This window comes from Spermophilus citellus, assembly GCF_964194105.1.
Source record: "Spermophilus citellus genome assembly, chromosome: 18".
Lineage (NCBI taxonomy): Eukaryota > Metazoa > Chordata > Mammalia > Rodentia > Sciuridae > Spermophilus > Spermophilus citellus.
Genome location: NC_138200.1, coordinates 2,989,485 through 3,005,963, shown reverse-complemented (window position 1 = coordinate 3,005,963; position 16,479 = coordinate 2,989,485). Strand labels below are relative to the sequence as shown.

Genomic DNA, 16,479 nt, shown 5'->3' with positions numbered 1-16,479 from the left:
CCAGGATATATTTAAAACCTGCACATGGTGCAAGGACTCCTGCTGTATGCATAAGGATCCTGTCCGCCCCTCTAGGCACCCTGCTTGTCTCTATAGGGACCTCTATAGGGACCTGCTCCACAGCAAGGGAGGACCCCGGGTAAGACTCTGGGAATCTTTGCTTTAGCTTCAACAGTGACACTTGGTTAATGATGCCAGGGTGCCAAGATCCTCCCCAGGACCTCTATTTCCCCAATATCCACGCAGCACTAGTGGACTCCTGGGAGACTCCATGTGGGTAGTGGCTGAACAACAGCTGAGAACTCCCAAGGGAACAGCTAGGGTGGAGTCCTGCAGCCAGGGAGGGAACCCTCAGTTGGTCTGAAGGAATCCTTAAAATCATGGGCCGCATTCTTATAAGGACAGGAAAGGTGTCTGCAGAGACAGATGGGGTCTTTAGGCAGGTGGACAGGGTCCTCAAGTGGATGCCGAGTCCTTGTCCCTGTGCAGGTTTCCAGTACCTTCTGGAGTGGTCATACCCAGGGAGGTTTGCATGCAGAAGCTGTGTCCTGGTGCAGGTTTTACCCAACACAGGCGAGCTTTACCGAGAAGTGGGGGTCTTCATGACGAAAGCTGGACATGACCTGTACAACGCTGCGCAGACACTAGTGGCCTTTACTGGGACGCGGTCCTTCATAAAGATAAAGGGATCGCTATCCTTTAGGGTGATATCAGTACCAGGGCCCCTCCACAAGCGAGGACGGCGAAGAGCTCGAGTCTGGCACAGTCCAGCTCTCCCGAGGCCCAGACTTGAGCCGCGCGGCACCTGCTCGCGGCGGCAGGTGGGAGCCGGGGAGGGCGGAGCGCGGCGGCCTCCCGCGCCGCAGTGCGCCCCGCGGCCGCCAGGGGCAGCGCCGAGCCGCCCTCCCCCAATCTCCGCCCCCCGCCCTCCCGCTCGGCTCCCCGGGGCCGCAGACCCCGCTCCGCCCGCGCCCCGCTCGGCTCCGCGGCTCCCGCCGTCGCCCGCTGCCCCTCCCGGGGCCATGGGGGCGCCCCCGGGCTACCGGCCCTCGGCCTGGGTGCATCTCCTCCACCAGCTGCCCCGCGCCGACTTCCAGCTCCGCCCGGTGCCCAGCGGCTTCGCGCCCCGGGAGCAGGAATACCAGCAGGTGGGACCCGGCGCGGCCCGGCGGCCCGAGCTCCTGGGTCCCCAGGGAGCAGAGGAGGAGGCTGGGTCACGGTCCTGCGTCTCCGGGGCTGGGGCGGTCCGGACTTCGGGTACCCGAGGGAGGAGGACCGAGGGCGCCCATACCTGGGGGCTCCCGGCGCGGGTGCTGGGATCAGCCCCCTGGGAGGGAGGGAGGGAGGACCGGGGACCCGGGCCTGGACCCCAAGTCCCGAAAGGGAGCGGGATGGGGCTGCCTGGATTCCTGGTTCCGGAGACCTGCCTGGGAAGCCGGCCTCCAGGGTCAGCGGAGGGGAGGTCCACTCTTTGGGTCCTAAAAGAAGACCCGCCCCCATAGGATCACAGCAGGTGACCGTGTCCCAGATAAGGGGGGACCCGAGAGAGCGGACCCGATACCGGTAGAGAAGAGGAAGGTCGCCGGGCGGGGTGGGGGGGGCGCCCTGTTCTGGGATGGGACTGAGACCCTTAGACAGGGAAGGGGGTTTTCAGGGCCGCGGCAGGGAAATGAGGCGGTGTCGGGAGAGGACATTTCCAGTCTGCCCAGGACAGAAGGGGCCGGGGGCGCGGACAAGGTGGGGGCAGGGACGAGGTTGGGTTTGGGGAACCCAGGGGCTGATAGACTTGGGTCCTGGAGGGTGGGGCTGGTGTGGGAACCTCACTGAGGCCAGGTCCCTCGGGAAGGGAAAAAGAACTGTCCCCTGACCCAGTTTGCTTCAAGTGCTTGACTTTGAGATTAATGAGGAGAAAGGCTGGCTGAGCTGGGGACCGGGTGGGGGGCTGGGGGTCCTGGTGCCCCGGCATGGGTCCCAGGCCCTGCCTGTAGGGTCCGGACCACTCCCTCTGCCCTGGTTGCTTCTGGGAAGTGGGTCTGGGGTTGGGAGAGCTTAGGAGGAGTGGGGTTGCTGGAACCTCAGAGAGAGGATGAGAGCTGTGTGTAGCTATTTGGGTCACGGCTGGCACAGCCCTGAGCGGCTCCTCCTTGCCTACTCCACGCCGCCCCCTCTCCCCACCAAAAGGGACCGCCATCCCCTCGCCCACAGCTACATTACACAATCACAACCCCCAGCCCCTCCACCCCCACCTGGACCTCCCCATCCACACCCACCAGGGGCTCTGGGGCCTCAGGCACCTCCCTGAGGGCTCAGAGGGGTTCTCTTCACCCCATCCTGTGAGTCAGGTCATTGCTGGGACATGCTGGCACCACCCCCCAGGACATTCTCCTCCCTAGAGAAGACCACCTGGGGCACAGGTGGATATACCATCAGGGACTCAGAGACACACATCATATACACACACACCCCAGATGTAGACACACACACTCATGTGCACATTAACACATATACACATGTACACATGTACAGACACATGTACATATACACACTCATGTACACACTAAACACACATGGGTATATGCACACCCATGCACACAAACACTAGCTCAACATGCGCACTTGAATCACACTTACATCCATACACATCCATACTCACACATACCCTCCTGTGTATATACACGAACACATTCACATATGCAAACACCTACATGCACACATGTACTAATTCACACTCAACACATTCACATGCACACTTGCTTACGAACTGACACCCTCACATACATCCTCATACACACACACACATACAAATGTTGACTTGCCACTCATTCACATACACACATACACACACACACACACACACACACACACACAAACCCACAGATGACATTGAGCCTCCAGACTCAGTGTGAATGCCCACAGGTGTCTTCTGACCTGCAGGCCAGGGCACCTCAGTGTGCACACACCTCACACACAGGCATGCTCCAGGGTCTGTCTTGTGGCAGTCCAACTCAAAGATAAGCAGCCAGACTCACAGCCAGCAACACACACCGCACATGCTGCTCTCCCTCACAGACACACACACCTCCAGTTTAGGGGACAGCCTCAAGAGCAGGGGTTGCTCCTGATCCTGGTGTTGTCCCATGTGCTGTGTGGCTCAAGGCACACCCTGCCCCACCCTGCACCTCCAGGCAGGTGGGATGGCACAGGTTGCTGGAAGCCCTGCCCACTGTGCCAACAGCCCTGCTATTCTGCAAGGTGGCTCCTGCTGTGTCCACCGTCTCTGCCTGCCTCTGGCCTGCCTGCCTCTGGGTCTTGCTGCATCTCTGCCCCATCTCTCTGCTGTTCTCTGTGGTTCTGCCTCCCTCCCTGCCCCCCCCCCACATTCTCTGTCCTGTCTCAGACTGGACCCTTGGTCTCCTCTCTTCTGCCTCATCTCTGCATCTCCCATCTTGTCTGGCTGTGTCTGCCCCCATCTCTGCTCTGCTCTGCCTTCCTCTTCCAATCTCCACCTCTGAGTCTTGTGTGCACTCACGCTATCACAGAGCACCCCATCCTGCAGTCCCTGGGTGACAGACTCGTGCTGTGGTGGGTGTGTGAGCTCGGCAGCAGGAGGGAGGGAGGCGACTGCCCTGGCACAGGACTAGGCACCCACCTGCCCTGCTCCCACTGTTCCAGGGCAACCTCAGCAGGTCCTCAGGACACAGAGGCTCAGAGAGGGGAGGGCCCTTCTGAAGGTTACGCAGCCATGGAGGACAAAGCAGAGCTGGACGTCCAGCTGAAAGCAACCCAGTCCTAGGTCTTGGAGCCCCAGCTGCCAGCCTGGGGGGTGGCTGGGGACCCCATCTTTCCCTTCAAACCTAAATGCCTGACAGGGAGGGGCTCCAAGTCCAGGACACGCCGGTGCCCTCCAAGGCTTCATGTACCCCTTCCCAGGCCCTGTTGCTGGTGGCGGCCTTGGCGGGCCTGGGCTTGGGCCTGAGCCTCATCTTCATCGCTGTCTACCTCATCCGCTTCTGCTGTTGCCGCCCCCCAGAGCCCCCAGGGGCCAAGAGTACCCCACCGGGCGGAGGCTGTGTCACCTGGAGCTGCGTGGCTGCCCTCCTCGTCGGCTGGTAACGGGGACCCAGGGCAGGTGGGAGTGGGGCAGGGCTTCCCCATGATGGCAGGTCTTCATCAGAGCACAGGGCAGGAGACAGGTGAGGCCCTGCCCCTCACCCTCCAAGAGAACTTCCCTATGCAACGGATGGAGGAGTGGAGCTTAGCAGGGGAAGGACTTTCCCCAGGCATCCAGCCTGGCAGGAAGTGTAGGTTAAGGGCTTGGGGCTGGTCAGGTGCCTGGTTTCAGTGGCCCTCACATCAGGGAGCTGAGTGAAGTGATATGATCTCCCTGTGGCTCAGTTTCTGCATCTGTGAAATGGGTTTTACAGTACCACCCACCTTCTGGGGATGGTAAGAGATGGGAGAGTGCCCAGGCCACCCACTGCTGTCCTCAGTAAGTGCTAACTGGCACTAGCGATGCCATTCCTGACTCATTAGCATCTGACAGCTGCTGTGGCCTATCTCCTGTGACGGGAGCAGCCCAGAGCCCTGGCCTGCCCGCAGGGACACAGGCCACGTGATCCCAGCCACTAATTCCCTCTCAAGGCGGCTGCTGGATCTGGGGTTGTCATGTCCAGTTTGGAAAGAGGAAGGGTCTAGCAGGGAGAGAAGGCCATATTTCAATGCCACATGTAGGGGCAGGGCAGAGATGACCTCCCAACCTCCAGGAGGGACCCAGGGGCTTCTTCTGAGAACAAGCCCTTTCCCAAGAGCCAGCCCCTCCCTGGCAGGGCAGAACCTACTAGGCAGGGACAGCGTCCTGCACCCCAGAGCTAGCCAGCGGAGGAGGCTGCTTGGGCGGCTCCTACAGCCCACAGGGGCGAGGCTTAGAACTTGTCCCCCAGCCCTGGCTCTGCTGGCTTACTTTAGGGAGAAGAGGGTGTCTGATTGGGGGTGTGTGGGGAGGCTGGGTGTCCTATATCCAAGACAGCTCCTCAGCAGGCTCTCCGGATGGGGGTGGATGGGGGAGGCAGACAAAGGCCCAGTGGGGGAGAGACACGGCCTCAGCCCCCAGGCCTGGGAACAAGAAGGGCTTTGTAGGGCTCTGAACAATGGGGCGGGGGCACTGGGCGCCCATCCCAGGGACGGGTGGGAACTGGGAGGGCCCAGGCTCTCGCCCCTCCACTGTGGGACACTGACTGGGGGCAGGGAATGGGTCTCCAGACTCAGACTCCACAATGGAGCTCCGTGTGTTGGCCTGGGGGCACCGGGCAGGGACACCCCAGCTCCTGGCCCGTCCTCCAGCCCCTCCTCCCACATTCCTCTCCTCCCCTGCCAGCAGGCCAGATGCTAGGGTTATTGGGTGGGGTAGGGGCAGGCCAGAGCTCCTCGGTGTCCCTGGGAGAGGATGGTGCTGGGGGAATCCTGCAACCCCAGGAACCCCCAGGGGGCAGGGGCAGAGGATGTCTGGGCTCTATGGACTCCAGGGCGAGCTGAGAAAGCTGGACTCTTGAGGAGGATGGAGCTGGGCGTGGGGCAGGTGGTCACTGGGAGGAGAAGATCTCTCACAGTGCTGGGTGTGCCCAGGGTTCTGCTCTGGGGAGGCGTGAGTTAAATCTGGGGGCTCCCTCCCCTCCACCACTCCACCCACCATTAGCATCACAATGACGTCCCTCCAGCTGGGGGAGTGAGGACTTCTCATTACCTTGGCAACCGGTGGGGGCCCAGCCTGAGACATTCTTTCCCACGGCTGGCTGGACCAATGGGGTGGGCGAGGAGACAGGATAGGTGGAGGAAGAGGTGGGGCAGAGGGGGTACAGTGGGGAGACAGTGGCCCCCAGTGGGGTCCCAGACCGGTTGAGATTTCCTCTCCCTCCCCCCCTCTCAGTGCTGGCATTGGCATTGGTTTCTATGGCAACAGCGAGACCAGTGATGGGGTGTCCCAGCTCAGCTCGGCACTGCTGCACGCCAACCACACGCTCAGCACCATTGACCACCTGGTGAGGGGGCCAGTGACTGGCCAGATCCCTGACTCACACCCAGACTGGTCCCCCACACAGGAACATGGGACCCTGCACTCAGGGTCAGAGGGACCCAAACACAGACCCCTACCTGAGACTTGGGACTCAGACGGTACCGCAGACAGTGGGCCTCAGGCCATCACTCAGCCCTCCCTTTGCAAACCTTGTGCCAGATCCAGAGCTGGCCAGGACTAGACCCCAGATTCCCCAGATTCACGTCCTGTTCCAGGCCCAGATCCAACTTGCAGCCCACACCAGAGGCCAAACCCTGGAGTCAGATCCTGGACCCCAGACCTGATCCTTGGCCCAAACGCAAGCCCAGGGACCCAGCCCTGCAGCCCCACCTCCAAACTTAAAGACAAGGGCACTTAGACTAGAGATCCCAGATTCAGGAAGGCAAATAAGGACCTCAGATCTAAGACCCCCAACTTCAGTCCAGTCCTGGGGCTGGAATTTACCCCAGCTCCAGTGACTGACCATCCAGAGCTCCCCTAAGCCACAGAAGCCCTCCCAGACCTCTGTGCTCAGTCCTCAGGTGCCCCAGACTCCTGCCACTGCTTTCTCCTGCCCACCCCCCAGAGCCCCGCCCCTTGATCCAGCCCTGGAGGACTTCCTCCCCAGACCCGAGCCCCTCCCTCCCCAGGTGGTAGAGACAGTGGAGAGGCTGGGCGAGGCGGTGAGGACAGAGCTGACCACCCTAGAGGAGGTGCTGGCACAGCGCACAGAGCTGGTGGCGGCCACCCGGGGAGCTCGGCGGCAGGCGGAGGCTGTGGCCCAGCAATTGCAGGGGCTGGCCTTCTGGCAGGGAGTGCCCTTGAGCCCCCTGCAGGTGGCTGAAGATGTGTCCTTTGTGGAGGAGTACAGGTAAGAGGCAGGTCCCCGCTGTGCAGCAGGAGTTCTCAAGCTGGGACCCCAGGGAACACCAGGCAGTTTCTGGAGACGTTTTGGGTTGTCACAACTGAGGGAAGGGGTGCTCCGGGCACCCAGTGGGTGGAGGCCAGGGAGCTGTTCACCGTCCTACCAGGCACAGGCTCCCCAGAAACATCTAGCCCCAGATGTCACTTTGACAAGGCTGAGGAGCCTCAGTGCGTGGAGGGGATGGGGTGACTGGGTCCCATCCTCGCACTCACTATTCCCCCATTGGCCACCACCCCCTCGACCACATCGTCATTTACTCACTCTCAATAAGTCACTCACACAACCTGGTTAGGAGCCTACTCCCTCCGTCTCCGTATGGCTCGGAGTTCAGCCGGCACGTTTCTTCAGCACCGTGATGAGGGAGGCGGCCCACCCCTGCCATCCTGAGGGCCACTGGTCCCCAGGGCCACTCACTTGCCCCTGTGCAGGGAGCCTCCTGTGGTGCCCCCCTCACCGGACTGAGTTAGTATCTGCTGGGTGCTGGGGACGGCCACTGGCACACAGAGAGCACTGGCCGTGGGTCAGTACAGTGCCAACACCCCTGGAGCTGGGCAGAACAGTCAGGAAGCCACAGGAAGGCCTGCCCTGTCCTCGTCTAGACCAGCAAGAAACAATCGCACAGGCCAAGCACTGTAAGGTGCTGGCTGGGGAGGGCTCTGAGAAAATTAGACGGGAAAGAGGTTGGGGTGGGGACAGGCTGGGGGTCAGCACCAGAGGGCCCGGGAAGGCCACGTGGAGTAGGTGATGCTGAGGAGGCAGGGACCAGCTGTGCAGACCCCGGGGGCAGCCGCCCTTCCCAGCAGCCAGGAGGATGAGTTCTATTGCTTTGTTCACTAGGATTATTTCCTTCATTCAGGGGGAAGGGGCTGAGGTGGGAAGAGGCCCTGGGCTCTGGGTCCTGGGTGCAGACACGTGGGGGCTGAACAGGGTGAGCAGAGAATGCTGAGCAGCAGAGGGCAGGAGGCAGGCTGGCGTGGGCTGCAGACCAGGTTAGCATCTCACCAGGCTCAGGGCCCGTGAGCTGGGCCTGGGCTGTTGGAGAGGGTAGCTGGAGGACGTGGCTGGGATTGTTTCCAGGGAACATCTTGGGTTGGACCCTGGTGGAAGTACCAAAGTGCCCAGCATTTGAGAGTCCCTCGACAACAAGGCAGGCCCTGGAGGGAGAGTCAGGGGCAAGGGCTGGGAGGGCAGCCTGTGGCTCTGTGGGACGCGAGGAGGAAACCACTTAATCATCTGGTGCTTCCTGTGTGTGGCATATCTGTGGCCTCCCAGGCCCCACCCAGGCAAGTCCGGTGAATTACTAATGTTCAGCGATCCTTGAACACACTGAAAGCTCCCTCCTTGGCACCCAGGCTACTATTCAGGTGGGTCCACGGGCATGTCCCTCTCTTAGACCAACAACCTTTGCAAGCCATGCCATTGTCTCCCAGCACAGCAGGGAAACTGAGGCCAGGAGGTTCAAGTCCCAGGACAGTTACACAGCCGGTTAGGAGGCGGGCCGGGGTTGAGGCCCAGGTAGTCCCCCATCTATGCACCACACCCCCAAGTTCTGTGATGAGATCCTTGGTGCTGGTTCCGGTTCTGCAGGGCTGAGGATGCAGGCTCAGAGAAGCCAAATCAAGTCCAGAGTCACAGACCTTGAGTGTGGGCCAGTCAGGGTTGGGTGCCAGGTGTTCACACCCTGGGACCCACCCGTGCTCCAGTGTCGTGTCTACCCCCTTCACAGATGAGCTGGTGGTGGCTCATGGGCACTGGGCAGCAGGGAGGGCACTTGGGCCTCCTCCCAGGCGGGGCCGGGCTGGGGTGCTGCGGGCATGCGGCGGGCCTCCCTGGGTCCACCGCCTCTGCCCTTCGGCCCCCAGGTGGCTGGCCTATGTCCTTCTGCTGCTCCTGGAGCTCCTCGTCTGCCTCTTCACCCTCGTGGGCCTGGCGAAGCAGAGCAAGTGGCTGGTGGTCGTGTGAGTTGGGCAGCCCCGGCTGCTGGCACTTCCCACAGTGGGCATGGGGGGTGCCCCGCATTTCCCTGGCCGTGGGAACTTGGTCTCACGGCTCTAATGCAAGGGACCAGGGTCCTTCCACAGCTAGACATGCAGACAGAGGTGACACCTAGAACAGCCTTGCCATGTGCCACACCATCAGGCACCTTGATCACACCAACAGTACAGATGAGGGTGGCCATTGACTTCTATTGAGGGCCACACACTGAGTCCTCCATGGCCACAGTGGCCCCAGGAAGGAGGTACCAGTGGGCTCCAGGGACCTGAGGCAGAAGGCTGCCAAGGGGAGCCGCAGCACCCTGCTCTTAGTTAACAACTACTCTTCTTGGCACTTCATGGAACCCTCACCCTCGTCACTGAGGCAGGCTGAGCTCCTTGTTTAACCGGGGAGACTGAAGCTCAGAGAGGCTGGGCGGCTTGCTCAGAGCCACACAGCCAGGGTGTGCTACCGCTGGCCTTCAAACCCAGTCCGCCTGTCATTAGAAGGGCTCTTCATCCTCCCTGCCCCAGCAGGAGTGGGAGGGAGGCCTTCTGCATACCACCATGACGGAGAGTCCTGCTACCCACTCAGGCCCCCACTGAGCTTGGAGATGGGTGAGACACGGTGAGGCAAGGCAGGCCTTCAGTTCCACACACTGTAGTGCTCTTGCTGCTGACCCTCCACTGACTGGCCTGAGCCCACTCAGGGACCGGCCAGGTTCACATTTCAATCCAGGAACAGGCTGAAGGGCAGCTGATGGGGCTGTGGGTGACCTGGGCACAGGCCTGGTCAGCAGGGATACTGGACTTTGCAAAATTCAAAGCCCAGGCAGTTGAGCTCAAAAGTGAGCAGTGGCTTCCAGGGTCCCAGGTAAGGTAGGCAGAACCTCTGGGAGGCAGGTTGCTGACCCGCCAGCCCAGACTGCTGTCCGTCGCTACCACACTGGCAGGTGCCAGCTGTTAAATCTGACGTCAGCAAACACTGTCCCCACCACCCCTGCTCCTGCACCCCAGGATCCAGAGCCTGGTGGGGGAGGGGTGGCAGCGATGGGATTTGGTGTGGAGGGGAAGGGCAGGGTGGAGCGATCGTGAACCCTGAAACCAACGCCCTTCCACACTAGGATGACTGCCATGAGCCTCCTGGTGCTTGTCCTAAGCTGGGGCTCCATGGGTCTCGAGGCAGCCACGGCTGTGGTGAGTTCTGAGGGCTCTACGTTCAGTGGGGTAGGACCCCGAGTCCTGGGGCAGGGGAAGCTTAATGCATTCGGCCCTGAGAGAGGGCGTGGGAGACACCATCACAGTTCTGAGATCTGGGGGTGGTTTCCAGGTTTCTCAGGGAGAACAGAATGAAAAGGTTAGGATCTGGACCCCGTGTCTGAGGGAAATGGGCTGGGCCCGGACCCCCGTGTCTGAGGGAAATGGGCTGGGCCTGGACCCCCGTGTCTGAGGGAGGAGGCTGGGCCTGGACCCCCGTGTCTGAGGGAGGAGGCTGGGCCTGGACCCCCGTGTCTGAGGGAGGAGGCTGGGCCTGGACCCCCGTGTCTGAGGGAGGAGGCTGGGGCCTGGACCCCCGGGTCTGAGGGAAATGGGCTGGGCCTGGACCCCCGTGTCTGAGGGAGGAGGCTGGGCCTGGACCCCCGTGTCTGAGGGAAATGGGCTGGGCCTGGACCCCCGTGTCTGAGGGAGGAGGCTGGGCCTGGACCCCCGTGTCTGAGGGAGGAGGCTGGGGCCTGGACCCCTGGGTCTGAGGGAAATGGGCTGGGCCTGGACCCCCGTGTCTGAGGGAGGAGGCTGGGCCTGGACCCCCGTGTCTGAGGGAAATGGGCTGGGCCTGGACCCCCGTGTCTGAGGGAGGAGGCTGGGCCTGGACCCCCGTGTCTGAGGGAGGAGGCTGGGCCTGGACCCCCGTGTCTGAGGGAGGAAGCTGGGCCTGGACCCCTGGGTCTGAGGGAGGAGGGCTGGGGGCTGGGGGCTGGGTGCTAAGCTCTGTGGACTGTGAAAGTGGCTGTTTCTGGTCTGAGTGCCCCCTGCTCTCTCGCTCAGGGCCTCAGTGACTTCTGCTCCAATCCAGACACCTATGTTCTGAACCTGACCCAGGAGGAGACTGGGCTCAGCTCAGGTGATTCCTATGGTCCCTGCTTTACTAGGCCTCCCCATGCCCAGGCCTGCCTGGGATGGGTGATGGCTGTCAGCCTGTCCTAGGGGAGCTCAGCATCTGTCCAGGATGCTGTGAAGGCTGCATAAAGATGTTAGGATCAGGAGGAAAAGGGAGATCAGGAGGGGACAGCGAGGTCAGGAGGGGACAAGGGGTCAGGGGCATGGACCTGGGCTCAGGTAAGGACCTGGCTGCTGCAGTCCAGTCAGCTTAGTCTTCTGAGGGTCCCTGAGGTGGGGGTGGACCTTCGGCTTCCCCGAGGAGGGTTCTGGGGCCAGGCTCACAGCCTGCTCCCCTTGCCCCTCCCTTTAGACATCCTGAACTATTACTTCCTGTGCAACCAGGCCATCACCAACCCCTTCCAACAGGTGAGGGCTGAGGACAAGGGAAATGGGCATGGAAGGACCCTGAATGTGGACCCCCAAGGGAGGAGGGCAGGGCTGGGGACTGGATTCCTGAGTTTCAGGGGTGGAACAGGGTGCTGGGGCCCAGGGTCCTGTGTCCCAAGAGTAGAGAGAGGGACAGGGGTATCACCCACAGGGTCCTCCTTCCTCCTGTCTTCCTGCAGAGGCTGACTCTGTCCCAGAGAGCTCTGGCCAATATCCACTCCCAGCTGCAGGGCCTGGAGCGAGAAGCAGTTCCCCAGTTCCCATCTGCACAGGTCTGCAGACCAAAGCGAGGAGGGCAGGGTGGGGAGGGGCCTGAGCAGCAGAAAGGACAGGTTGGATACATGGGGGGACCCAGAATGCAGAGCTGGGTAGGTCTCTTTAGGGATTGAAAGCATGAGTTGTGGGAGGAGCCTATGTGAAGGGGCGTGGCCTGAACCGGCCTCTAGGGGCGGGTTCATGTGCTATGGGCGGAGCCTGTGGAGCTGGGCAGACGTCCTGATGAGTAGGTGGGATAACTACTTCCATTCCCATGGTAGAAGCCTCTGCTGTCCTTGGAGGAGACGCTGAATGTGACAGAGGGAAACTTCCACCAGCTGGTGGCACTGCTACACTGCCGTGGCCTGCACAAGGTGACTCCGCCCCTCCCAGGCCCTCCTCCCCAGGGGAGGTCTCTCAGCCCTCACGCCTCTCCTTGCACACTTCCCACTGCCCCTGAGTGCAGCTGTCTACCCTTCTGCTGCTGGGAAGTCCTCATCCATCCACCACAGTCCCCACTGCAGTAGACCTAGCCCTCACCCCAGAAGACACATCCTCCTTGGCCACCTTCTCCCACTCCTGACCTTCCCCTGAGCAGGGACGCCAAGCTCAGGGAACAGGCACGGCCTTCCCAGGAGCGTGCCATGCAATTCTGGGAGGTGCTTACATGAAACCAGGACGTGCTAGGCACCTGACACCTTCGCACCAAAAAAAACGGGCCCAGGTGCTGAGTCCATGTGCAACATTGCTAAATAGCTGAGCTGAGACAAGCTGCAGGGTGGCCACTGAGCCCCTGCACTGCTCTTAGGGAGGTGGGAAGAGGGCTGCAACATGCTTGCTCCTTTGTGAAGGGAGGGAGGAGGATGGTCAGAGCCACTGCCCTCCACTGATGTGCCATGTGACCCTGGGGCCCTGGTTCCTCACACACTAAAATCAGGGACAAGGGACATCAGAGATGAGGAGGAAGGAGGGTGGCTCTGGAGCCCATGTTTGCCCCTTCCAGGCTGTATGACTCTGGGTAAGTGGCTTGTCCCCTGTGGGTTTCCACTGTTTCCTATACTGTCAAAGGCAGCAGCATAATGAGTGTGGGCCCTGCTGGGCAGGGCTGTTTAATGTAAAGGGGAAAGGATGTCCTCGCACCTGACAGGTCCAGGCAGTGCTGCCTATGACCCTGACGGACACGCCCACTGCAGGTGTGCAAGGCAGGAGCTCAGGCACACTCTCTTGCTGACTGTCCTCACCTCAGCCTCCCTCTCCCAAATCCTGCCACCCTGCTTCTGAACCCATCTGGACTCCAGCCACCATTCCATTCAGCTGCCACTGCCACCAGATCCTGGTCTCCTCACCTCCTGCCCAGTGACCACGGGCACCTCCTTCCTGTCCCCTCTTGCCCACTCCATCTGTCCAACAGCAGCCAACAGCTGGCAATCCTTTCAACACACAATCCGATCAAGGCCTTCCTCCGCTTAAAGCCTCTCGTGATCCCCTCTGCACAAGGATTAAAAGCTGGGCTCCTTGCCCTGGCCTATGAGGGCCTTCGTGGCAGCCCTGGCCACAACTCTCTGGCCTCTGCCCACATCAGCCCAGCTGCCCATCATCTGCCTGGTTCACTCCTGGCCCCTCTGCAGGCCTGACCGCTCCCTTGTGGCCTCCACCCAGGACTGCTTAAACAGCTCACCACCGTCTAAGTGACCTTCTTTGTTCTGTTTCCTGGGGGTCCCCAATACTCGGAGGAGGCCTAGCCCAGAGCAGTCAGTCTGCCCCTGCGGAGGAACCTGGGCTGTGCTGCTGGACGTTCAGGGCACGGTAGCTAGTGGGCGCTGTCACGCCAGGTGTGATTCAGAGTGTCACTCCAGGAGTTCCCCAGGTGTTCTTCTAAGGTAGTGACTGCAGACCCAGGGGACATCTGACAATGTGAGGAGACGAGTCTGCCTGTACAATTGCAGGAAGGGAGTAGAAGTTGGGGACACACTGCTCAACATCCCACAGTGCACAGGACAGCCCCACGTTAGAGAACTATCTGGCCCAAAATGCCAATGGTGCCCAGGTTGAGCAATCCTAGGCACAGCTGATGTCCTGAGCTCTGGGTGGCAGGGAGGTAGCCACGCAGGGCCTGCCTGCTAAGGCAGGAGGGAAGGGCAGCTCTTGGGGTGCCAGTGGATATACTGGGCTGGCTTGGGTGCAAGGGTTCTGTGGGGAAATGGGATGGGGTGCAGGGCTCGTGCTTGGCCAAGGCTCAGGCTGGGAAGAGGCCTGTGAGCATGAAAGACCATCCTCTGCAGCCCTCTAACAGGGGAGGAAACAGTCACAGATCCTGGGTGATGTGCGCAGAGTACATGGCCAGGCAGACTGACCAGAAATGCAGGGTGCTCACCTGGGCTCTCATCCCAGGACTACGGTGTGGCGCTGCGCGGCCTGTGTGAAGACGCACTGGAGGGCCTGCTCTTCCTGCTGCTCTTCTCCCTCCTGTCCGCTGGGGCCCTGGCCACCACCCTCTGCAGCCTACCCCGAGCCTGGGCCCTCTTCCCACCCAGGTCAGCAGGGGAGAGAGGGCAGGGTCCTGGGGGAGGGGACAGGAGGCAGCACCCAGGGCCACTGCTGGGGAGGGTGTGGCCTCCTGATGGGTCCCCATCCTGCTTCTCTGCCACTCCCCACCTCATACCCCAGTGACGACTATGAGGACACTGATGATGACGACCCTTTTAACCCTCAGGTACAGACTCTAGCCTGAGGGAGGAGGCTGGGTCTGGTCTGCAAGGTCTGAGGGAGGAGGACTGGGACCTGGGCTCCTGGGTCTGAGGGAGGCGACCCTGGGGACCCACAGTACAAGCCAGGTTCCCACCTCCTGTGCTTTCCCCACCCGGCAGGAATCCAAGCGCTTTGTGCAGTGGCAGTCCTCTATCTGAACCCCTCCTCCCCGCCGGCCTGGAGCCTGCCTCCCCTCGACGGTGAGCTTCCCAATGCCAGGGGACCTGCAGCCTGGCCTTGGTGCTCCCCAAGGTGTCCACATGCTGGGTGGGTGTGCACCAGAGTGGCCTGTGGCCCTCAGCGCCTGGTCTCTGCCTCTCTGCAGCTCCTTCCCTGGCCGCAGGAGGAGACCCCATTAACCTGCCTGACTGGGCTCTGACCACTAACACTGATGGCCACGGACACCCTCCACAGGACTGTCTCCTGCTCTGGCCCCAGTGCCCCCATCTGTCCTCACCCCTGTGGTAGCTGAGGGGGCAGAGCAGGAGCCAGAGCTGGCAGGGGAAGAGGCAGGCAGACACCCAGGCCTCATCTCTGCTGCCAGTCCCATTCACAAAGGGACTGGAATGGGTGCAGGGACCGCAGTCTTCCTGCCCCTCCCTACCCCAGGGAGCTCCAGGGCTCTGGTCTCAACTTGTGGCACTAACTTGGAAAGGACTGATTTGAAATAAAAAGGAAGACTTTATTTTACAAGCAGCAGGGTCCTTATGTCTCCCGGTCCCAGATTCTGCTCCTCATTGGGCCGGGGAGGACCCTTCCCTGTGGCTGCCAGGTGGTGTTCCTGTCCAAGCTCAGCAGCGGTTCCACCTCTAAAAGCCATAACCACATCCTGACAGGAAGGGAGAACACAGCTAGAAGTAGATTAAGTGTACGTGTGTACACACAACGGAAGACCAACTTCAAGTCCATGTGCAAGCACAATTAACAGTGCCCAGCCAGCTTGCTCTGCATCCAGGCAAAACTTCCTACCCAGACAGACCAGGGTGGGGATCCTACATGTGTGAAGGGACAGAAGTATTTTGAGAGAAATCCGATTATTTTTATGTTGTATATCCAGGTGGTGGTGTTGGGAGAAAAACTTTAATCAAGATAACAGAAGCCCTGAAGGGAAAAGATACCCTATTTGACAAATCATAGTATGAAAACAAAATGCAGTCAAAAAACAAGCTTTTAATCTGTGAAACTCTGTGTGATACGTACAGCAAAGAAATACATTATTCTCAACACATGAATATAATCTGCAAAAACTTCTATAGACAACAAAAAGCTCAATTTAAAAATTAGCAACTGGGCTGGGGATGTGGCTCAAGCGGTAGGGTGCTCGCCTGGCATACCTGCAGCCCAGGTTCGATCCTCAGCACCACATACAAAGATGTTGTGTGTTGGTTCAAATATCCTAAATCCAACTGGGCACTTGTATTCCCAGCCATTCTGGGGGCTGAGGCCAGAGTATCACAAGTTGAAGGCCAACCTAAGCAATTTAGCCAGACCCTGTCTCAAAATTAAAAAAATAAAAATAAAAAAATAAAAATAAAAATTAGCAACTGAAGCAGGGCGCGGTGGAGCCTATAATCCCAGTGGCTCAGGAAGCTGAGGCAGGAGGATCAAAAGTTCAAAGCCAGCCTCAGCAAAAGTGAAGTGCTAAGCAGCTCAGTGAGACCCTGTCTCTAAATAAAATACAAAATAGAGCTGGGGATGTGGGTCAGCGGTTGAATGCCTTAAGTTCAATCCCTGGTACCAAAAAGAATAAAAAAGTTAAAATTAGTAACTGAGACGAACATTCATGAAACAGAACTCCCAACACCATCAACAGGGGACATGTGAAGCAACCAGCAGCTCCACTACTAGCTATGAAATTAGAAACGGGTCCTGTCCTGGGCTGCCCAGGAGCTGCAGGAAGAGCACTCCAACACACAGTGCAGAGGTCAGAACCACATCCTTTGAAAAAACGAACCCACTGATACATGAGAAAATCAAAACAA

The 16,479-nt window shown here is 60.0% G+C and overlaps 2 protein-coding genes across 5 annotated transcripts in view; both read left to right on the top strand.

Annotated features, from left to right (window-relative positions):
• The window catches only part of LOC308637576 (leukocyte immunoglobulin-like receptor subfamily A member 6), a 147,611-nt gene that overhangs the window by 64,098 nt on the left and 67,034 nt on the right, over nt 1–16,479 (top strand).
• TTYH1 (tweety family member 1) lies at nt 922–15,148 on the top strand. 4 transcript variants are annotated; one of them, XM_081274105.1, is made up of 14 exons: nt 922–1,148; nt 3,931–4,109; nt 5,924–6,035; nt 6,700–6,920; nt 8,837–8,932; nt 10,072–10,144; nt 10,994–11,069; nt 11,418–11,473; nt 11,674–11,766; nt 12,031–12,123; nt 14,141–14,283; nt 14,417–14,462; nt 14,617–14,697; nt 14,823–14,951. In XM_081274105.1, the coding sequence occupies exons 1-13, from the start codon at nt 1,023–1,025 to the stop codon at nt 14,653–14,655; spliced, it is 1,353 nt and encodes a 450-aa protein (XP_081130231.1). In that variant the 5' UTR covers nt 922–1,022; the 3' UTR covers nt 14,656–14,697; nt 14,823–14,951. The 4 variants fall into 4 exon arrangements, with proteins under 4 accessions (XP_081130231.1, XP_081130230.1, XP_081130229.1 ...); XM_081274104.1 differs by lacking the exon at nt 14,417–14,462 and having other exon boundaries at nt 14,823–15,148; XM_081274103.1 differs by lacking the exon at nt 14,823–14,951 and having other exon boundaries at nt 14,141–14,462.

Coding starts and splice junctions, on each gene's coding strand:
- TTYH1 (XM_081274103.1), top strand. CDS start 1,023: ATGGGGGCGCCCCCGGGCTACCGGCCCTCGGCCTGGGTGCATCTCCTC. Junction 11,070..11,417: donor GGAGACTGGGCTCAGCTCAG/GTGATTCCTATG, acceptor CCCTCCCTTTAG/ACATCCTGAACTATTACTTC. Junction 11,767..12,030: donor CCCAGTTCCCATCTGCACAG/GTCTGCAGACCA, acceptor TTCCCATGGTAG/AAGCCTCTGCTGTCCTTGGA.